Below are 23,105 nucleotides of genomic sequence, written 5' to 3'. Positions count from 1 at the left end.
CGACGTGGCCATTAACCGTGCGAGGAGACGAGGGATGCGAGACGCGGAACGTGAGGAGGAACGTGTGTTCCCTTGTGCTCGCTTCTATTCGCTCGGATGCACGCCCCAGTAAGGCATCAGACGTCCTACATCGATCACATCATCGGTCGAAGGTCCTTCCGATACACGCGATAGGCCCATCGATATAAATGGATTTGATCGAGCCGCGCGTATACGACGTTACGACGAGACGCCAGCGGCGGCGGCGACGGCGACGACGCCGAAGATCTCGAGGGAGCTCGAGCTCGCTTCTCGCTCGCCGTTTTTGCCGTTCATTCTCAAGAGATAAATGTAGTCTCTCTTTCTCTCGCGCGCACATAAACCTGTACGCGTACGTGTAAGCATATGTCAGGGCGCGCGTAAAGCGCCGATCGTAAAATATGAGCAGCTATATTTTACTTATCTTACGAAGACGTTACGAACGCAATTGCGCGGAACCACTCTGGGCACCTCTCGAATATTTTATGCGCATAAATACATAGTGCTGATATACGTTGTGTCAAAGACCGCCGTTTAAAATATTAACATTCGCGCGGGCGGCTGGCGCTGTACCGAACGTTCGGGAGGGCAATGTGACGTCGAATATGTCAATGGGACGTTTATCGATTGTTTGACGTAAACGGTGTACTCGCTAAATCGCTAAAAATCCAAAAGTCACGGTCACACCGCTCATTTTTATTAATGCATGCTAATGTTATTCGCGCGACATGTTATCGAACACATTAAAGCGTTAAGTGTCAAAACAAGAGAGCCAGCCTTGTATCTATTTTACCGCTCTTTTATTACGCGTTGTCGGGTAAAAAAAAAAGATAAGAAAACTCGGCGTCTCGTTACTTCACTTTGCGGCTGTGAACGCTAATTTCGACAAACCGGCGCTAGCGTCAATTCCGAATTTCGATATTCTAATTAGATTTACTCGTTTTGTTTACCACGCGTCGCGTTCCATTCAATTATCGGCGATAAATTGATTTCCCGCTAACTATTCGTTGAATATTGCCCGTTAAACATTCCCGTTGAATATTCACGTCGCGACAAGAAACACGCGGCGGAAAGGCCGAAGAAACCGCTCGTCGTAATTATTTGCGCGCTATCTACGGTGCCAACTAGCGGCAAATAATATTACGATTGAATTCAATATGGAATTATAATCCATCTTACCGCCGACGTGTTTTGTCAGCGGCAAGATGAATTGTCATTTCGATTCAGCCGCAATATTGTTCGTCGTCGGGTTCGTCGGACTAAAAATCGTCCCGCGTCAAGGCGGATGGATGTGGGACACGGCGGCGCTTACGTTGTTATGCCGTTTCGGTTAAACCAAATTGCGAATACGCGATGTACTATTAACGACCCTGATAACTCGCTCTCTCCCTCTCGCCCTCCGACGGTCCATCATTAGACAAATTTATCGAGTTAAGACGCGACATAGTGCTCCTCGAGCACCTAACTGCATCGTAAATTAGACGAAAATGCCGTCGCTCACTCCCTCTCTCTCTCTCTCTCTCTCTCTCTGTCGAGTGAACGAGCTCTTTCGCATAACCGATGAATACGTGCACACGTACGACACAGCAGCGTGGCTAAGCGCAAGCCGAGTTCGCTCGCTCGGGAATTTTCTTCGCAAACCAAGTTTCTTGAAATAGCAAGTGGAGTTCTTTCAGCTGTACTTTCCAGGTAGACTTCTTGCATTTAAAAGAAGATAAAGGTATATTCGAGCTTTGGGTGACGTGGGAGAAGAGAGGGGGAAAAAGTACCGAGAAGAGCGTAAAGCGTATAAAACAGCTGTGAAGCGTACGGCGTTAGAAAGTAAAATACGTGTTTGGTTATATGTACATATATCCGTCGCGTTACGTTCGCTTGAATAACCGGATCATTTCTTTAATGCAGTTAGTAGCGACGCGAAGTTATCTAATTATTATTCCAGACGTATACGTGAATCTCATCGGAATGCTACTCCTCGAAGACGGAGAAATCATCAGACGTATATCTAACAAATGCAATTAATTGGAACAGGAAACTCGCAAATAGGAATTCATTCTGCGAAATTGAATCTGTAATTGTCGAGATGAGGGATTAGATTGAAATTGTCGGAATTTTCTATCCTCTTTTTCGCTCCCTACACCTACTGCCGTCACTTGGCAAATAATTAGACAAATAATTTCCTTCTCTTCTGCAAGATGCACAAGAATTAAATGTCCAATTTGCAATCAAAAGTAATTCTATTCTAATTAATTCTAATTTAATTTGCCGTTAAAAAATTTAATTGGGTAATTATACAACTAACTTTTAACTCGGTCCTTTTTAAGACATAAATCAATTACAAGCGTAAATGCCATTTAGGACCTGACACAGGTGGAGGTAGCCAATTATGTAAATTACTATGTGAATAGGTAATTACGTTAGAAGAATTGAAATAAATGGGGAAGAGGACCTTTGGTAGAAACAGACGGTTGTCTATTCCAAGTTTAGTGCGATCGCTGTAATACGAAATATGTAATCATCATTTTTCTTATGTATCTTGACAAACATGTTTCATTTCTATATTTCATTTCGTTTCATAACCCCACCTTCTTTCGTTTTTTTTTAGTTGTTTCTCTCTTTATGTCTGGACCATAGGGAGTCTTACTGACATTAACACGGACATTTGTAACATTTGAATTGGGAGAACTGAGTTCCGTTCCTTTATTGGCTCGCATTAGCATTCTCCCCTTACCACTTAATTTCTTCCTGGGAGCCTTCACTACTCTTATGGTTTTTTTTTTATTTCTGCAACTCTTCTACACGCGATAATTTTAAGTCTTCAGATTCCGACTTGTTGACACTTGTCTGACACTTTAGTATGTTATGAGGACATTTTTCACCCGAAGAGGACCGGAATTCTCGGTCGAAACGTTGCGCGTTTCAAAATAAAATATATACGTCGAATAAACCTTTGCATTAACTAGTCACTGGCGAAGAAAGGATTCTCAATGCCAAATGGAAAGAGGTCCGACAGGGTGAAAGAAATTGAAAAACTGTTGAGCGTTTTAGAGATGAGCGATTTGGTTTCTTCGCATAAGTAAACTTTGCACCAATTTCTCGAAATTCAACTGGGAGAACGTCTAGGTGCGCGCGTCTCGCCCGTGATCGCACGCTGCACCCTCGTCAATTAAACATTTCCAGTAAACGGCAACGTATCGAGACTATCTTGTTTAATATTTAACTAGCGGCATAAACGCGATCTTCATATTACATAGATGGAACTTTGAATTGCATGACCAGGTGAGCGTTAAATGCACCGCTAATCAGAGACAGAGGGCGACCTATATTTGTATTCCGCATTTAGCACTAAATGCGGCCATCGCTGATCCTGAATTTTATTTATCTTGTATAAAGATCCGTATCTGCCGGCGCATTATTACGTCGTTACGGGTATCAGATAGCCGTATTTAGCTCTAAATGTATGATACGAAAATAAAATAATGTGTTAAATCATGATTTATGGAGCGAGCTTATTCTATCGTCAGGTAAAAACATGCAGCCTCTATACTCGGACAGCTGAATTATATAAAAATTGATAGCGCTGAATAAAATAAGCGCGGGTAAGCCAGAAAATGTATATTTCCCACGGGGCAACGTTAAATTTGGCTTCGCGACAACACTTTGATCGATGACGTTTTAACGAAGAGATCTATTTAATGTCTCGCTCTCGTATAGCCACGTGTATTCGTAATTATTCACACACCCACAAGTTTTCATTTTATTTCAACGTTAGAGCGCGCAATCTTCACGTTACGCGGACGTTTCGTGCACGGAGAGGCAATTTTTTTTTCTCAAAATTTACCCCAAAAATCATGTAATCGCGGGACAACGATGGCATTTTCAACAACTCGACGAGAGTTTTGGGAAATTTTGCCCATATCGTCCCACGATTGCATGAGTTTCAGGATACCTTTTGAGAGAAAATTTGCTCCGTGTATATCTCGCAAGTTCCGAAATACATTACTAAAGCTGAATGCGACGCGAAACGCGGACATTGCCAAGTTTCCAAATCTTTACGAGAGTTATTGCTCCGCTATGATTACGACGTCACGATTACGACTTGCGTTATCAGAGCTGCGACACGATACAAGTAGTAAGTAGATCCTGCTTTACGATTTCAAAAGTCGGCCTCCGCCGAAGCTGTATCTGCGTCGTAAAAAGAATCGAACACTAACGTCGTATCGACGTCCCCCAACCGTCAGTTTTCGAAAATAATTCAAAGTTTGAGAATTTTATTTCTCGTATTAAATAAGTTAACTCGGCAGTCCTCCCCAATGAGATCTCAAAAGTAATCAGAACGTTGAACGCGTAGTGATTTAATACAAACAATTAGGTTCCGAAACTCAAATTATTCGACACCATCGACGTCGATTCGACGTTGGTGTCCGCACTGGGAAAATCGCGCATTAAAATATAATAAGGGCTAGCCGTTGTTCCCGAGGATTAGGGATTAACTGGAGACACGAGTTAATCCTTAATGATCTTGACATTTCGAGCTTTTGATCGTTATCAAGATCTGCCGGGCTGTCCGTTCTATGAAAATGATTAAGGAAAGACTTGAAACTCTCTTAAATTGAAGAAGAAATGAAAATTGAATTCTCTGCGTATCCGCGCGAAAATGACGGAAATCTGGGAGGGGACTATTCGCACGCGGCGAGCTTAGCATAAACTCGTAGCGTGTTTCGCTCTGCGGCCAGAGAATTTATCGAGGCTCTCGTGCAGAGGCTCGACAGAAATCCACTGGCAAAAGTTTTCGTAAACGTATCTCGAGCGTTCGGCCGTCTGGTTTCGGCTCACTCGGGGGCATTATCGCGCGGCTGCTCTCTCGTAGGACGCAAGCTCAATCTCAATGGTCCCGCGGACGTCGCAAACGCACAGTTTCGAGCGTCCGGCTGTTTGCTCTCGAGTTAAAATCATCGAGATTAGCACACGAGAGACCTGGCATGGCTTGATAAACCGATCGAGGCGAGAATCCGATTCAAGGGGAATCGCGAATCTATCTCTCTCTCTCGCTAGGTCGGCGTGTACCTCCGACACTCCGCCGTGCGTATTCGCACGGTGATTGCACGGCGGCTACCATTTGAATAATTTCATCCACGCGGCAAGGACACATACTCACCAGGGACGTATCGGCGGCTAGATGGTCCTATGCGATCCGCGCCCGGCGAGGCCCGCCGAAGCCCGCTTCTGCGGTCGGCGACGACCACGTCCGCCGCGCGTCCGGGCTGCTGCTCTCCGTGCAGGCGTGGGCGTGTCCGTTTATCGCCGCCGAATGCACGGGAATCGTAAATGCGATCGGATCGGCGTAGCCCTCTCGATCGCGATCATCGGGCGAGGCGCGCGTCGCCTCCGATCGATCCCGCGATCTACGCCGCACTTGGAATATTAGTTGCCGCTGCGCCGCTTACGCGATACCGATAATCCCGCAAGCGGCAATATTCCGACGAGGCACCCCACGGGACTTAAATTATTGCCAGGAGACGCACGGTCGAGGTGATCCCCCTTGACTCCCTAACCTTTACACAGTTTGACTAATTTATGCGCTTACAATTAGCGGGGCCGAGGGCGGAAGACGCCTCGCGCAGATTTCATTTCTCTCCGTACGCGCGCGGGAATCGATCGCACGGGTTTTATAGACAAAATACTTGGAGAAATACTCTCTCCCTCACCCGCGAGACCTCGGCGGCGACGGCGGCGGCTTAAATATTAGACGTTCATTTCCGCCGTTACGCGATCTTTCCCGGCGCGCTTTGCCGCGAGCTGTATTGTTACCAACTCGGCAAACACGACAGCGTCGGAAATAGGGAGGAAAAAAAAAGAGCAAGAAAACACGAGCACTCGGGGCGACGTGAACGCGTCGCGTTATGTAAATGACGACACGAATCGAAGATAAACCTCGTCGGGGCGAATTAACACGAATTATTTCGTGCCGGGACGCGCTAACCGACCCTTTACGAGCCACGCCGCAAAACCACCGTTTCTCATGCGGACGTTATCTTTCTAAAAAAAAAAAGAGAGAGAAAGAAAAGGGATCACCTCGACGCGGCCGATTAAAGGGCTTTCCGTCCCGCTGGAGCGGCCGAGAGGAAAAGGGCAGAGCCGTCGCGAGCGTACCTCGAGTCCTTTCCGCTCCGGAGAACTTTTCGCTATCCCGCGCGCGCGACGACGACGACGACGAGCGCTGGCCGCTCACTGGTCGCGGACACGTGGTGTCCTTCGCTCCCTTTTTTCCCCGATCGCGCGATTGACGATAAAGCGGCGCGTTAACGCGTTCGTCCTCAACACTCGGCCCTCGCGCACTCACGGCCGTGTCGGCGCGAGTCCGCGAGTCCCGTCACCGCGGCGACTCGCGGCGAAATTCAGACGGCGCGGCGCGCGCCCGCCCGACCGCCCGCCCCCCGCATCGTCGCACGGGAATAGGGAATTGGCGTGGCTTACCGGCGATCGACGGCCGACGGTTGATAGACGAGGTCGGGTAAAACGAGCGACGACACGCTTCGCAATGTGTTCCGCGTGGCACGCGGGCGCGCAGCTGCTACTAAACTCGCCTTCTCGAGCGGGCGCGAAGCAAACGTGACTCGAAGTGCGCGCGCCGCCACCAGAAAGCAGCGGCGATGAATAGCCAGCTCCCCGCCGACGTCGACGCCGACGCCGACGCTGACGCCCTCGCCGTTGCCCAACGAAACAGCCCTTCCCCCCCCGGGAAGGGCCCGGACCGCAAAACCTCTCTCGACTTTGTCACCGACTCGAACGGGTAGCACGAGTGATTACAGTAATGGTAGGGCACGAGCCCTCGTCCCGCACATTTTCCCCATTACGACCTCTAAATTCAGCCTTTGAAGAAATTTTAGCGCGAGTGCTGGGTTAATCGTTGGCGAGTTTAAGCACGTGAATCTAATAGCAGCTTTTCCAGTATATCCCTAAAAGAGTCTAAAAAGAGAGATGTCACCGGCGTGAATGTCGTTGATATCGGACAGACGAGGCCTCTTTTCCGCGATGCCGATTGGTTTTCTCTAAGTGCGGCGTGCGTCACTTCTCCCTTAGCCCGGGTCTACAACAGGTGTAGTAAACCTTAAGCCGTAAGAAATTGATGAATCACAAGCGATTATTCTCCTCACTTCAGACTGTGATTGGTCAATTTCTTACGGCTTAAGGCTAACTACACCTATCGTAGACCCGGGCTTAGATTCATGCCATGCTTCACCTCGCATGTGAATTTTAACAGTTTGTAAAAAAATTTATTTCGACCGGTATCCAATAGTCAAATCTTATATTCAAGACCGTCTCAAGATCATCTTTAGACACTCCATAGCCAATAAAAGGTTCCATATTGACTGATCTTTTTCGCAAGGTCAACGCAATTTCCGGTTTTTCTGTTTAAAACCCGCTCATCCTGATCCTACATGAGTGTTTAATTTAAACAACGAATTGCGTAAAATGAAAATACGACCTTGCGAAAAAGATCAATCGATATAGCATCTTTGGAGAAATCCAAGAGAGAAAGTGAGAGAGAGACAGTTTTTAATATAAGAATAATGAATATATTTATTAGGTAACTTTAATGTAAGATCTGACTATGGATACCGGCCTTAAAAGTTAGAGAATACACAAAAAGTTAAAGAGAAAGAAGTTAAAACTTAAACATCCAATTGAGTGAAGGAGAACGACACTGACAAAGTTTCAATTTAATTAAAAAATGAAAGACAGTTTGAAAAAATAATCAGAATGCATTCAAAATTATATCTACCAATTTAGTAAGAAAAGCTGAAGATTCAACTTAACTAACTTATCATGAGAGTGAAACAACTTAAAATGTAAAAATAATGCTAATGGATAATGTTAAATAACGCGCGCGTAATGTATTGTTTTAGTATGCTAAATGATGCAAAGTCAAAAAAGTGTTCTCGCAAAGGCCGAATCAGACTAACAATCGCCAACTCGGATTGGATTGCGATTGGCGATTGACGATTGTCCTCTAACCAATGAGAGCAAAGCAGCCAGCGATTTACTCGACTCTCATTGGCTAGAGGACAATCGTCAGTCGCGAATCCCAATCCAATCCGAGTTGACGATTGCTAGTCTCGGCCTTTCTGATTGGTCACAAGTGCATATCCGCGGGAATGTTACACCTGGTATTCCTACATTGTGCAAAGGAGCGTCGGACCACGTGTAGGAATTAAAAACTCGAACATCGGGGATCGCCGAGTCTCGCGTGGCAAATCAAATTGTTCGAGATGCACTTGACGAGACGCGTCAGTCACTTCGAATGTCTCCCGGCGATAATTAGAGTTCCGCCAAGTATCTCGCCAAGCTCGAAGCGCTCCCTCGCAAGTTTAGCGGGTTTATGGAATCATCGGTGCCGCACGGTTGCCTGAACTAATATTCAAAGTGCGGCAAATTGGCCCTCGCGTATTTACAGGAGAATGATGGAATCCCTCCAAGATTCATCGCGTGACTCAGCAGCAACGTCACGCTACGTTGCGCTTTGTTACCTATCTCGCGGCTGTTTTCCACAGCATTTATCTCGTCGAGTACAAGTTGAATATTTGTCGAAATTATTGCGAGCTACCAGAGCTACCACCGAGCTCATCCTACCCGAATCATCTTCCTCGAGGACATCTTTTTCAGAGACACTCGACGTACTTTACAAGCGGAGGAGAGAAAAGAAAGCAAATAAAACGTGTCTCCAGAAGAAACGAGCGATAGAGTAGTTGTCACACAAGATGAAGAAGGGAACTGAAGGGTACATTAAAAGCTTTGTTTCTCCTAGCCACATTTTCTTCAACTTTTTACACTCGAGCCATTAAAGCCCGCGATAGCCTGCGGCGTTTTTCAGAAATCACGCTCCTAAATCCTTCCAAATCAATTTGTCGTAACGCGAAGCACTCGCGGCGACATTCTCGACGCAATTTCTGTCGGGACTCTAGGCGGAAACACCTGCAACAATTATCATCCTTGCGTAACAAGCGATTTTACGTTGTAAAAAAGCATAGAGGCGCGGAATTAAAAATTTGTATAAATACAAATTTACGCAAGAGAAAAGATTCGAGTGCAAAAATTTTCATCCGACATTTGTAATTTGTACGAGAGAGATGGCGTCCTACTAATAATATCGTCGAATTTAATAATAATTGCACCGTGCCGGTGAGAGAATTCATCAAGCCGATCTGTTTTTCTTGCACGTCGTATATCGCTCGAAAGAGTCTCTGAGTCAGAATGTAACGAGCCTGAAAGTTACTTGCACTTTGCCAGTGAAAACACGCGCCATGTGCCGATCGCACTTGATTACACATTGGGTGTACCGCGGCGAAATAATAAACAGATAGTAATTTAACGACAATCTTTATCGCGTCAGACTTTTCCTCTTTCTTGTAATCCCTACTATTAAATATTCAAAATTATCCTAATGTCTCTTCGATCCGCAGGCACGTGCTCCGAGATAAGATTGGATCGAAGCAAACATTCTGCCTCGTGAGAAACATTAATCAGCCAACTGACCAAATTACAAACTTTGTTGTATTTTGGACAATATTTCTTTTTAGTTCACATTAAACGCAGGATTGTACGCAAACGTAATCGCAAATCGCAGCGTCCTCGCCGACGATAATTTAGGTAACTCTCGCGATTCACAATATAACCGACTGCCGACATTTCAACCGCGCTAGAATTATTGATTCTAATCGTATGGATACGTACCTCTGCAACGAGAGGTCGCCGACACATTCAAAGAGAAACTACTTGTAATTTATTTCTTTTAATAAAAAGAAAAAGACCCGTTCAATATAACGCGAAACGTGCTCCATTTGAATAACCAATAATCCGGGATTACTGTCACTTTTACGATTTTATATAGAACGTACATGTCTAATACAAAATAAAAATATCATACGCTGGCAATCGCAGCCACTTTATTGGTCGAAATAAATCGACATTATCATACGCCGACTTTGCGGGGTAACATTTGCTCCCTCAATAAAAGCATTGTCGAGATATGTCGCCCCAGTAATTTTAACGTTTACTTTACTTGTTGAAAAATTGAACGTGTTCTAGCAAGAAGCACGTGAACAATTTCTCCCCAGCGATGCGACATCGCTTCGACAAATTATTTCTCACTGGATCTTGCTCGTACCTTGAAAACTTAATGTAATGAAAACATACAAGTACAATCTACATCTGTACGAGTATACTTCCACCCCTCCTCCCTAAACAAAGGCTATTAAAAAATAATCAAGTTATTATTTAAGACGCTCGCCTCTCCCTCCCAATATTTTCACAAATTGGCGCCACTCGATATACGTATAATATTTGAACAGACGGAACCTCGGACAAATGGCTATTAATTACAACTCTGAAAATTTAAATTACAAAGTTAGATCTCCAAAACTTTGGAATTCTCGGCAAGTTGGCAAAAGTAGAGGATGGCATAAATCAAGAGGGGAAACTTGGAGGGTCGCAATTATAAAGACTCAAGGTTAATTTTAACGTCGATGGATTAAAAACAAAGAATCTCGATGTACGAATAGCTCGAGGAGTGGAGAACGCGATCTTCCCTTCCTTTCCATTCGCCGCGTTCGTACAGGCGTGAAAATGAGACGTTCGCGCGAGGATGCGCGCGGAACGACATTGAATTTTAGCCGCCGTTTAAGAAATACGCGTGGGATATTGCTCGACGACGAATTCGCTGCATACGGGTCAAGGAGGAGCGTCGCGCTTTTTTGCGCTTCAACCGCACCGGCAAAGCATGGCAATTTTGTCAACGATATCGTCACGAACGTGCCAAGGCTCGCGCCAATTAATCGTCGCTTCGTTCCTCAAGTGTTTAAAGTCGATTAAATACAGCTGTGGCGAAGATAAACGAAAGTTTCATTAATTCTTCATCTTCTTTCATTTCTGTCTCAAGCGTAGAATTAATTCAACTTCCACAAAATTCTAACGCCGTTATAACGACAGCTCATATTTATATTCATACTTTTATGCAGGGATTGAATATAACAGTTAAGTATTGTTAAAACAAATTTTTCAGTGATTTTTTTTCTTTCAAAAGTAACTCTCACGGTGTGATTTTTAAAGCAACTGACTAGGAAATGAAAGTTGCAATTTGATGAAAATCAAGAAATAATTTTTAAAAATGGAAAATAAAAATCAAAGTCATGACATGATTTTTTTCTAAAAAAAAATCATTATCGATTTTAATCCCTGCTTTTATATACTAATTTGTGTTTCAGTTCTCTCAGTTTTCTTATTAAATTCAAAACTTGTCGCGTAAAGTGTTATTCAAGATATGCGATATTATCTTTCGAATTTTGTATTGTATACGCTCAACAATTACCAGATGTAAAGGATATCAAAAAGCAAAGATGAAACAAGGCTTCGGATTTCGCACGCTTGGATTTCACGATATTTACGGCGTTGCAACATCTGAGATAAATTTTGATCAAATGCCATGACATTTTCGCGCCGAGACATCGTCGATGTCTTATCGGCAACGAGTCAGCGTTGACAGCATCAAGATTTATCACTGGTATAAAGAACTTTACAGTAGTCCAAAAATATTCTCTCGTAGTTGTGAATCTCTAAAGCACCAACTCCGTATATTTGTGCGTGCATCCCATCAAATTAATTAAGGATTGTCGCGATAGACATTTTCATCTCCCGATGAACACCAACTAGCATTACATCGATAATATAATTTCCCCACTCAATACAAGTGTAATATATCACGTGTTGCGTATATAACAGTTACATTGTTGAGTGGGAAATTATAACATTAATATAATGTTACTACCGTTCGTTCATCGTAATGAAAGAATCGACAACTGGTACTGCTTTTAGTATGAAATAAGAATAGAACGGTGTATAACAAGTAGATGACTTTAGCATAGATTGTTAGGCTTAACTTGGTGGCACCACTCTGAAAATGTCATGTGACGAGAGCTTTTATCGGAAGATATCTTGATGGAAATATGTTACGTTATACATATATGCATATGCAGAAGAATCGGTTGACAAATTAATACAATGTACCGGCGACGCACACGCGACGAGTATATAAGGACCAACTAATTGGTCCCGGTAGTCTCAATTAGCCGAAAGTCCCGTTTACGGGAAGAATACGGTTGTCCGATACGTGAATAAATCAATATCTTGAAATGGAAACCAATGTCGCTAAGAACAATGACATTTACAAATTGCTCTCTTTCGAAGAAGTGAAGGAGGTGGCGAGAGGCGCGCTGAGCAGTGACGCTGATCTGATAAAATATGCTATTCGACCGTACTCCAGCGGCAAGCTCGGATATCTCGGCTCTCATTATCGGCTTGATATAATAGCCAGGAGGAAAAAGGAAACCGTTGCTCTCTCGTTCTTTCTCAAGACCATACCTTACGAGGTACCTGATCAAGCTGACTACGTGATAAAAAAGGGTGTCTTTGAGCAAGAGACAAGGTTTTACAACGTCATAATGCCGTTGCTCTGCGAGGGATATCGCGGGGAACCGTGGGCGCCGAGGTGTTACAAAGTAAAGAGCGATTCAATAGTCTTTGAGGAATTGAGCAGCAAGGACTACTCCATGCGGGACAAGCTATTCGACAAGACGCTCGTGCGTGCGGGTTTGAGCGCTCTTGCGCGACTGCACGCCGCCTCTCTACTGGCGGAGACCCGCCTCGGTACAGCCTTGAACCGGCTACATCCTGAGGCTTTCGCGGAGAAGGCCTTCGTTCACGAGGGAATGACGTGGCAGTGGTTCCAATCGGGCATCGACACGGCCGCGGTCGTAGCCGAGCGTCTAGGACACAATCCCGAGCTAATACGATCGGCCTGTGAGCAGGTGTATCACGCTGTGAAGCCATCACGCACGAAAGCGAACGTAGTCAGTCACGGGGATCTCTGGGGCAACAATCTTCTCTTCAATAACGACGTGCCACTTAAATGCTTACTAGTGGACTTCCAGCTGTTGAGGTACTCTCCTTTGGCGCACGACGTAGCACAGTTTTTGTATCTGTGCACGGATCGGAGCTTCCGAGAGACCTGGGAGAGCGCGATGTTGCGTCATTATTACGATATGCTGCGCGAGACCCTGAATATACACGGAATCCATACGCAAACACCCCCATTGTCAGAGCTGATCCAAGGTATGGAGGAACAACGTCTAGGCGCCGTTATTACCGCGATAATCTACTTTCCTACGGTTCTAATGGACGAGAATCTTAGCGCGCGGGTTATGAACAACCCGGCGTCTTACGCAGAGTATTATTTTCGAAACAGGAAAGAGTTTGTTCTCTCAAACATGGAGAAAGATCCGGTTTACAAAAGAAGGATCAGCGAAGCTGTCATCGAACTAGCCGAACTCGCCGCGCGATTGGACCAGTTACCAAAGCCGTCTTAAAAAGATATATTTCACCTATATTTCACATACTCCACTCACGCACTTTCAAATTAATGTTTCAACATACTTTGTACATTTGTTACATATTTCATTTTACGGGAGTGCTCATTAAACTGACAAATTCTATCTTACCGTCGTAGTTTTGCACGGCAAGTTTTACATCATCAAGGAATCAAGGAATATTGTCTTGATCGGGAAGTATATTGGACAGGAAGGACCAATCGATATCGATAAGTTTCACGTCGTTGTCATCGTTATCCGTGTCCTCTTTCTCATTTGTCGGCGTTACCGCGGGCTTCGCCGGCGGTGACACTTCGTTCTCACTTAGATCTGAAGCATTATCCTGAGCACCGTCATCGTTGTCTCTGGAAATTAAACGAATAAATCAATACGCAATGTTTAAGTACGACAATTTTAACATATGTAACTTGCACCAGATAATTTTACATACTTGGAGTTCTCGGCATTTCTGGGATGATTTTTTGAGGATTGTCCCGCCAGAGACAAAATAAATGGCGTACACAGCAATCGCAGCGGCGGCAAAGTGTGAGCGGGCACGCTAAGTAGCTGGAAAACAAGAATGATGATTAATGTTAAGCGTCTATAAGCGAATGCACTCTGCGCAATCATCGATTAAAAAACAAATGTAATGTGCAGATGTGGACATTAACAGAACGCGTCTGTACCAACGCGATAGGTTTGCCACGTATGTGGAACTCGTGATAATCGGTCGGTCAGACGACCGGCTAATTAATTTTAAAGCTGACACACAGCACACCTCCAAGTGAAATTTGTGCAATTCCTGCAATCTTCTACTTCAGATCTAGGTTGAGTCGTCTGTTGCAACCCACACGAATATTCTCCGCAACGTGTACACTTTAACGACGAATGTGCGTATCTATGCGTATTGTAACATAAAACTTAAAATGCAGCTTTAATCTCGTCGATGAATATTCGCCCGTTGAAAGCGGCTACCTTTTCAAACAAGTGAATACTCTAACAGATAAATACAAGACTGGTGAGATTGTGCTCGACTTAATACTTGTTTTATAAAAATATTTTAAGGAAAACCTTCTCTTAGCGCATCTCTTTTAAGTGGCAGCGATTATATTGTTGACAATATGATGCATTTAGGCCATGTTTGTACCACACTCACACACATTTCCGCATTTCTCATTTTTAGGATGACGCGACTGTCGATTACGACTTCGGTCAGTTCAGTCAATTTCAGAGAACTGTGACGACAATGTCCGCGAAATTGTTCATACGAAAAACGGCCGAGACGGCCGGAGAATGTAATTTATTGTCACTATAATTAGGCCAATTGCCAAGCGTAAGGTCTGATGTTTATGACGCAACGCAGTTATTAGTTAGGTACTTAGTAAAGTGCTTGCGCGTATAACAATACGTGAAACGTGGAAAAAAGATATCCTAGTCTATTTTTGACACAAAAACGCTATTTTTAGCATCGAAGGACGTGTCTCATCTTCCGGTCAATTTAATGCGACTATCTCAACGGGCTGTAATTGGTATATGTGGCTCAGAAGTGTAAATAAATGTTAAAATTATTATCTCAATGGATACTAAGAATATAAATAAAGAAACTTAATATGAAATCCTCGTAAACGAGATTTTCACGAATAAATATCGTAAGATATGTAACAAATTTTAATTCTCTTAAAGAAAATTACAAGTATCGTGTGATAATAAAATATCGTTACGAAATATTGATAGTGATATGTCAATGAGACAGATTGATCTAAACTTTGCCCTCTGTATCGGTGTGGTATTTTATTAGCAGGTATCAATGGCAACAATCGAGACGGTCGGCGAAGAAGATAAGACTTTGTTCCTGCTGGCCTGGTTTTACTTTTCCAAGCAATCCCAGACAGTTCTGCGACAGCGTCGTTCGCTATTTTAGCATCGCGCAGGTTGTCCTATTGTAATCGATGCGGCGAAACATTTTGAAAATCAAACGATGGAAGCATTATCGTTTCCTTAGATATCGGATGATTTTTTAATTCTACAACAAGATCAATATTTGTCCAGATGAAATTCTGACATTGTTTCAATATTATATTTTACTTCTTTTTGGATCATACTTTTTGCCCGATGCTACTTTTCTACCGATCTATAGCCTATCGCTGTAGATAATTAGAAAAAAAATTGAAACCGAGCCACCGAAGATATTCAGATCTTAATTTTTGGGCACAGAGTCATAAATGAGAGATTATTGAATTTGAACTATGTATACGCTATAGAAAGGCGTCATTGAAAAAAGACTTTCTCATTTCGCTTAATTTTACTAGGAAATATTTCCCCGAAACATTCCAAATAAAATTGGAGCTTTAATTAAGGTAAAACGAGCAGCGTTGCAGCAGACGTTGCAACAAGTTCAATGATACCTTACTCAAGGCCAATCGTATTCAAGACCATGCATTTGAAATGAAAATGGTACCTCGCGTACCATTTTCACCGGGGATGAATAGCGACGGACGAAGCTACTTTTAACACGTTCGTTTCTGATAGCAGCAGAACACGTTACGTCTCGCGCGCATAACTACTTTCAATAAATTCCTCGGCGAGATACTTCTACGACTTTATTTTCGGCACGGCGGATTAATTATTCGATACGAATGCGATGCATGTTACATTTGCCCTTATCTGCTTTTTCCAATACAACTCTACCTCACACTGTTCAATTTGCCAGGCCAACTTGCCGCCCACGCGAGGAAAAGACAAGACGACTGATAATCCCGTCAAAATAAACTAAAATATATATACATATGTACGTATGAATGCTACGGTGCCGAAGCGATAGAGCTCGCAATACAACGATTATGACGTGAGAGGCAGGATTTCCAGCCAAGTTCGCCTGTTGTCCAGCCGTCCTAAAGGGACAACTGGAACGCCGTGAGAGGGTGGGAGTCTCTATATTAAATCATGGCGAGACTTGTGCTGAAAGCCAGTCGTTCGCGGAGCGTTGGAACACACATGAAGGATCTGCTCCGTGCCTGTTACAAGGACTAGCAAATATTTTTCCGCGGACCATCTTCAAGTTGCATCGTGTCGGTTCGTCGTTTGCCCCCATTGTACAATCATTGACAAAGACTGGGTAAAACCACTTGACATAGCTCTGTGGGAAATTTTAACACAGACATTTGGATTAATTCGCATTTTTCGGTGAAGAAACTGTTTGGGAAGAGCGATCTGATTACAATCGTCGATCGAGAAGACTGAGTAGGCTGAAAAGAATTGAGAAGAAGAAGGCTCGGAAAAATCCAAAGTCGAGGCTACCTTTCTTTTTAGGTATCTCGCCGGAAAGAGAGCCGGTGTCAAGAATGAAGCTGATTGCATTAAAATTGGTTTCGTGCCTGTTTACAACGCTACTACTCGCAGTGATCGCCTTCGGATATCCCGCCAGTAACAGCGAAGCAGTAAGTGTTTTTATATGCAATATCTCGGTCATTAAACGGAGCCGATATCAATATTGAGAATGATGTAGTTGGAAATTATGCCGAAATATTTTGTACCGCCGGAATTTTGCTAATGCAAAACACGCGAGTGACGCACAAGCATAAAGTTCCCCTTTCTCGTTGGGCGTCAATTAGAAGAAAAGGCAACGCATATTTTCTCCATTGTAAGCACGTGGGATGTACATGGTAATGTCGAAAGTACGAGTGGACGTTGGTCATTGAACGTTCCTCGTTAAACCAATCTTTATTTGCCCGAGAGTGCGATGATGTGTCCAGCCACATTGAGTCATGAGGTGGTACGTGATCTTGTAAACAGGAAGACTTTTCGTCAAGATCTCAATGGCTTTTAATCTTTTTAGCTGTCCGACCTGATTTCGATTAATGCGACTGGTCATTGCATAGAATAATTTCTTTTTTTCCCCCTTTTCGCACTTTTACTAATCTCTTATGCTGATCATTTTTCCATTTTTTATTCAATAATCCTAATAATTCTGTTTAAGTTATACAATTTGCAGGCGATCGAGAACATGAGGCAGATTCCGCAATGGCATTGTCTCCGCTATAGAAAATTCGATTTTGTTCGTCGCTGTCGGAATTATCGCTTAGGAAGAAGGCACTGACAAATGGACATTCAATACGATCCACGATTGGCAACTACTATACTTTATGGCAAATTTCGTCGTCCGATTGTGCAGAACACGCCATTTCAAGTCGTTAGACTAAACAAGTTTAAGTTTATTTAAATTAGTTTCAATTAGATTATACAGACATCCACACACGTAAAGGCATTTATGTTAGAGAACAAAAATAATTTAGAATTATATTGTTCTGTTAAAGAAATCCACATTAAGTGCAATGCATGATACGAGAAATCACATTTTATATTCTTTTATTTTTATTGATGAATTTTCTTCTCTTCATTTAGATAAGCATTAGATAACATAGAAACTTCGATTCTTGTACTGATTCTAAATTTTACACGAAGCATTCAAAACAAATTATTGAAACAATTTTTTGTATTATCTTTCATACAATATGCTAATTTTTTTACATTTATTTAAGTTTATTAAACCCTTAGTTATTTAAAAATTGTCTTTATTTGTTTACTTAATATGTAAATTTGATCTCAAATATAATGAAATTTTCTTATATTATTCAACAAAAAATAATATTTTGTTAATAGACATATCGTGCAAGAGCTGATATACGATGTGTAAAGAATTTATCAAGACCCCTAAAAGTCGCAAATATTTGAATAATACAACAGAAAATTATAGATTATAATACCATTTTTAATTAATTTTGATTGCAATATATTTATTTTTGAAAGAAAATTTTCTCCAATTTTAGAAAATGTATAGACAAAATGCGACTTGAAGGAATCTTTGCATAAAAATTTGATAAAATATTAAAATTCAAAATTCTATCTCCACCTACCTCTTTTAACATTCCTTTTCCTGGTGTACCAAGATGTTCATGAACTTGCGCGACAGTCTGCTCTTTACTCGAAGACGTTTGAGCCGCTATAAGGTTGGAAAAGGCAGTCAGTGGCATGGTTCCTTTATCCGAAATAATCTCTAAAGAAACACTTGCTTCAGATTCTGGTTCCAATGTGAGCAATTCCTAAACAGAATACAATAATAGCTAATAAAATATACACTTACATCCCAAATTAACATTCAAACATTACACAATTAAATTGATAAATTTGTTTGCACACTGTACCTGATTCGAATCCAAAAAGAAGAGTTGCGATTTTCGTTGCCAGTGGCCAAAGGAAGGATCACGTTTTTCTTGCAGATGAGGTACAAAAGTAGCCGCTAATACAGAACTGGTATTTTCGATAAGGCATGTTTTCTTATAAACGGGTGTTGCACTTTGTGGCGTAAACACGTACACTAAAAGCAAGTGAATGATCTTTATATTAAAAACATACTAGAATAAAATTAGGATAAAAATATATAATGATATGAATGTTACGCGTGTTTGTTATACATAAAAAAATAGCATAATATATTAAAATAAAGTTCCCAAGGATTATTCCTTTGGCACTGAAATAAATAGCATATAACGAAGAAGCATTTATATACTGTACTACTAACATGAATTGTCAGATGTAAATGCTGCTATGTATGTAGATTTTAGGTCACACGCGAGACTCACGACGTTCAGGGATACGGTCCATGTTATAGCGAGAGTTAAAATATTCCAAACTGTTATGTGCTGCTGAGATACGACCACAACAAGGTGACAGGCCTCGTGTTTGCCGAATTCTATTCGTCTGTTGTAAACATTTTACAATTATACATTTAATTAAGAATATATTCATTACTAATTATAGAATATATTTTATTGACTTACGTTATTGGATAGTTATATTGAGAATGTGTAAGACTGGATTTTAATTCGCATGTTTCGGGTATCCATAAAGTTAAGGTAGAATGAAAACCAATAGCTAATAACGAACCATCCATTGAAAACCCAGCGTCTGTAGCAGCTAGATTGCGATAGTCTCCTACCCCATAACAATACCAATGTTTGGTATCTTTATCTATAACAAATATAATTATATCAAATATTCCACTAAACACAAAATAGATAATACAAGTAGGTAGTCTATCAGTTTTGCCAGTCTTGTGTCTGCATTTAGATTAAGTATTTTAAAAATATACCTTCTGTAGCGAAGGATTTTCCTAAACTCCATAATTTAAATTTATCATCTTTCCCAGTGGTAACTGCTAACCATTCTCCATCGTCAAATGTTGTATCCGGTTGAAAATGTAGTGCATTTACTCCATTCTCATGAGGTAATTCAATGGATGTATTTAATACAAATCTAAAATGTTAACAAATCGTATATCAACAGTTGTTAGTCTAAACAAATATAGTAATATAGATTTATGTATACTTACATTTGCTTTTTCAGATCGTAAAGCCAGAATTTTAATCTAACTTCTATAGATGAGACTTTATCATTTCGCTCTTCGACTGTTGCCATCCATGTGCCATTATGATTCACAGCTACTTTTGTAACTTCTGTATTTACAATAATTGCATTGCGTTCTTGAGTTAAAAAATTTTGAGCAGTAATATTAATCTGAAACATTTGTCAGTTTCACTATTTCTTTGTTTACTTACTCCAATTTTCTTTTCATATTACTTTAACTAGGGCCCGGATGTTCGGGCCGCTTTTTAGCGCGCGCGCTCGCTTAACTTATAATCCTAATTTTATCAATCTCATTGTTAATAGAAAATCCTTTCCGCGCTTTATGTACATATGTATGTACGTTCAGATCGCACGCCAATCGAGCTCATCAATTTGAATGATTGAGGAGCGTCTCTCCAAATGGATCTCTCCGAAAAGTGTTGCTACCTCTCTTCAGTAAGTATCGCTGTGTGCGAGTCAGATTGTCGCTAAAGTGAGATAGGAACATTTCCCGAAAAGATTCGGCGGTCGATAAAGAAAGACGATTGAAATGTTACTTGAGAAACCGCCCGAACGTCCGGGACCTAACTTTAACATATGACAAACGTGTTACTCACATTGTATAACAGATTCTTAGTATGTGTGTTGTAAAATTGTACATGTCCGGTACGACTATTTAGAACGAGACAACCTGTTCTCGGGTCAACAATAAGCCCTGCAGGAAATAAATCTTTGGACGACGAAGCGACGCCCCACGTAAAGTTTTGTATAACTGACGTCATTTTTCTTTGAGGATTTACAATTACAATACCTGTCATAACCGAAATGTGAATTAGTTGTCATGAATCCGCTGTTAAACGAGCTGCAACTTTCGCAATGAAAATAATTTACCATTGTCTAAAGTCGATACAGCAACATACAAGTTATCTGGCGCGATAGTGAGATGTTTGATAGGCGCCGGTAATCGTGGAAGGAATGACTTATGTTGTGGATTCGCTAAAGTCCACTTTACCAATACGCACTCGCCACCGCCTGTATACATGTGGCCACCTGAAACAAAGTGTGCCATATTAAATGCTTCGTTTGCGAAAGACATCTCGTAAGTGTAAAAAATAAATTATAAATTTCCATCTTACCTGACTTGCTAAACACTATTTCTGTAACCGGTAATGTATGCCAGTGAAAAACAGCTGTATACGGTCTAGTCTGGAATAAACTTTTCCATACCACTACACGACCCGTAGAATCCCCCGTGGCAACACATTCTTCCTCTGGATGTCCCGCTATACAAGTAGGTAGTCTACCAGTTTTGCCAGTCTTGTGTCTACATTGAGATTAAGCATTTTAAAAATTGGTAATATTTTCAATACATTTATATATTTCAAATATCATGTATAATAATCCAAAAATATCTTACATTTTATCGACCAAGTTTCTAGCTGGATTTAATATGTGCAAATCTACGTCGTGTAAAAGCGCTATTAAATTCTCTCCATAATTCCCAATTATATCGATATAATACTCTTGTGAGTTTGCGCTAAAAGAATAGACAATAAATTATAAAAATTCTGAGCTATCCCTCCGCGACTGTCGCAAAATTTGATAGAAAATTTTAGTAAAAGATACTTCTTACAAGATAAATATTGATTTTATGCACATTCCAGTTTCTATATCAAATAACAGTACATATATTTTCTTCCCGCAATCAGAGAAATGCGTTACTAGCACTTGACATATCTCATTTCCTTGAGCCATTCTGTACTTCACAATGTGAAAGGTTTTGATTTTTGCTTTGCCCGTTGTGAGAGAAGATTTCAATTGCTGCAAAAACACCATCGTATATTATTTAATACTTAAAAATCTAACAGCGACAACAAAGCGAAGGAATTGATTGCGAGAGACCAAAGAGCCGAGTAGTAAAGAGGCCAAATATATGAATTATAAACACATTGCACATTTGCTGTACAGCCCTGCATTGAAAGTACTTAAAACTAGAAACGTTAGCTGGCAGAATAACAGTTCAAGTTCTTACTAATTTCTTAGTGATGATGCCACTCTGACAATTCCAGAAATGCAGTTCACCATTCTCGGTACAACCGATAATAACACTGGCGTTATCTGGATGCGCTATTATTCCAGCAATTCTGTACTCCGAGGGCTCAAACTCCCGCACAAAGTCTCCCGTTTGTGTGCTGTATGCCCTTATGACATTCTTCCAGACTATATGAAGGGTTCTGAAAAGAAAACAATGCCTCCTTAGGTAATAATATAGAAAGAGACGGAGAGTCGACTAACTTGTAGTTACCAGTTAACTAGAAAATGGAAAAACCAGGCCTAAGAGAGTAAAACGAAGCTCGAAGTGGAGAATAAAAGTAAACTTACTCTCCATCGGTAGAAAAGAGCGGGCGCTGATCAATTATACTTCCGCCGCCTTTCCTCTTGACAATCATTTTTCCGCCGCCTTTCGTATTCTTCATAATTAAACCGTCCAGACCGGCGAGGTTAGCGCTCGCATCCACAAGCTTGACCTCTTTAACCACTTGGACCTCCTCCTCGACCAACTTCATTTTGACCGGGTTTCGCACGCTCGTAAAAAATGTACACAAATATATTTAATTGAAAATTATGTGAACCTTATCTTTCGAAACTCCACGCGTGAGCACATGGTCTGCGACTCGTTTTGCCTGTAGCAGCCATGTGAGTACATACATAATGGGCTTGTTTTCTGCATGGTGGAAATACATAAGGTGTGCTCTTGCGCATCGTTTTGAACAGCCAATGAGAAGTTGCTCCCAACGGTGTCCATATTGTGGCGATTAAATCAAATCGAGCGTTCTATAAGCAGTTATAAAGTCATATATCTAGTGCATTTATTGTGTGGAAATATAAAAAGCAAAGAGTAATATGTATTTTATACGTTTTCGCGCAACGATTATTTTTTAATTTCAGTTTCCATATATATTTATTGACAAAGTATATTTTTTAAATGTAGGAGTCTGGTGTCCATTCTATGGGTTGCTATAGCAACCCATAAATATAGACAATATAGACACCGTTGCAGATTCCCAGGTATCGATATATCGACTTAAAATGGAGACGCTTGGGAGCTGCGCAGAACCGGACGAAAATTGGTATCGGTAACGAGCACACCTTATGTATTTCCACCATGGTTTTCTGTTCCTGCACTGGTGAACTAGTGCAGTAAGCTATAGAATGAGAAAAAATATACTTGTCTTAAGGCCTGTGTCCACGATCCAAGAACTGTGT

At 41.6% G+C, this 23,105-nt stretch overlaps 4 protein-coding genes across 4 annotated transcripts in view; 2 read left to right on the top strand and 2 right to left on the bottom strand.

The window, feature by feature from the left end:
* LOC105563476 (calcitonin receptor-like) overlaps nucleotides 1-6,148 on the bottom strand; it is a 47,732-nt gene extending 41,584 nt beyond the window's left edge. Inside the window, exon 1 of the mRNA XM_012015091.1 lies at nucleotides 5,174-6,148. The gene's annotated coding sequence lies outside the window, so the exon portion shown is untranslated. The remainder of the gene's footprint in view (nucleotides 1-5,173) is intronic.
* A 5,350-nt stretch (nucleotides 6,149-11,498) lies between these two features.
* Nucleotides 11,499-13,567, top strand: LOC105563468. Its single transcript, XM_012015082.1, has one exon. It carries the CDS (start codon nucleotides 12,204-12,206, stop codon nucleotides 13,434-13,436), a length of 1,233 nt encoding a protein of 410 aa, XP_011870472.1. The 5' UTR covers nucleotides 11,499-12,203; the 3' UTR covers nucleotides 13,437-13,567.
* On the bottom strand, nucleotides 13,427-22,547 carry LOC105563470 (WD repeat-containing protein 75). Its single transcript, XM_012015084.1, has 15 exons — nucleotides 22,221-22,547; nucleotides 21,871-22,072; nucleotides 21,472-21,659; nucleotides 21,256-21,375; nucleotides 20,975-21,162; nucleotides 20,730-20,888; nucleotides 20,456-20,649; nucleotides 19,825-20,009; nucleotides 19,585-19,748; nucleotides 19,274-19,463; nucleotides 19,015-19,193; nucleotides 18,638-18,810; nucleotides 18,350-18,535; nucleotides 13,888-14,003; nucleotides 13,427-13,801 (listed from the first exon to the last, which is right to left on the bottom strand). The coding sequence occupies exons 1-15, from the start codon at nucleotides 22,403-22,405 to the stop codon at nucleotides 13,609-13,611; spliced, it is 2,622 nt and encodes an 873-aa protein (XP_011870474.1). The 5' UTR covers nucleotides 22,406-22,547; the 3' UTR covers nucleotides 13,427-13,608.
* Nucleotides 15,841-17,951, top strand: LOC105563469. The gene is made up of 3 exons (XM_012015083.1): nucleotides 15,841-16,551; nucleotides 16,626-16,873; nucleotides 17,428-17,951. Exons 2-3 carry the CDS (start codon nucleotides 16,778-16,780, stop codon nucleotides 17,530-17,532), a joined length of 201 nt encoding a protein of 66 aa, XP_011870473.1. The 5' UTR covers nucleotides 15,841-16,551; nucleotides 16,626-16,777; the 3' UTR covers nucleotides 17,533-17,951.
* Nucleotides 22,548-23,105: the final 558 nt, after the last annotated feature.

Source organism: Vollenhovia emeryi, unplaced genomic scaffold, assembly GCF_000949405.1.
Source record: "Vollenhovia emeryi isolate VEMERY1.0 unplaced genomic scaffold, V.emery_V1.0 DF939175.1, whole genome shotgun sequence".
In the NCBI taxonomy this organism is placed as follows: domain Eukaryota; kingdom Metazoa; phylum Arthropoda; class Insecta; order Hymenoptera; family Formicidae; genus Vollenhovia; species Vollenhovia emeryi.
The sequence above is the reverse complement of the archived record's forward strand: the minus strand, read 5'-3'. Positions and strand labels throughout refer to the sequence as shown.

What these genes read in the sequence shown, in the direction of transcription:
- LOC105563470 (XM_012015084.1), bottom strand. Translation starts at nt 22,405, where the DNA reads ATGAAGTTGGTCGAGGAGGAGGTCCAAGTGGTTAAAGAGGTCAAGCTT. An exon ending in AGAAACTTGGTCGATAAAAT is followed by an intron (nt 21,163 to 21,255) that starts GTAAGATATTTT and finishes ATCTCAATGTAG; the next exon opens with ACACAAGACTGGCAAAACTG. An exon ending in CTAAGAATCTGTTATACAAT is followed by an intron (nt 20,010 to 20,455) that starts GTGAGTAACACG and finishes CAAATGTTTCAG; the next exon opens with ATTAATATTACTGCTCAAAA.
- LOC105563469 (XM_012015083.1), top strand. Translation starts at nt 16,778, where the DNA reads ATGAAGCTGATTGCATTAAAATTGGTTTCGTGCCTGTTTACAACGCTA. An exon ending in CCGCCAGTAACAGCGAAGCA is followed by an intron (nt 16,874 to 17,427) that starts GTAAGTGTTTTT and finishes TACAATTTGCAG; the next exon opens with GCGATCGAGAACATGAGGCA.
- LOC105563468 (XM_012015082.1), top strand. Translation starts at nt 12,204, where the DNA reads ATGGAAACCAATGTCGCTAAGAACAATGACATTTACAAATTGCTCTCT.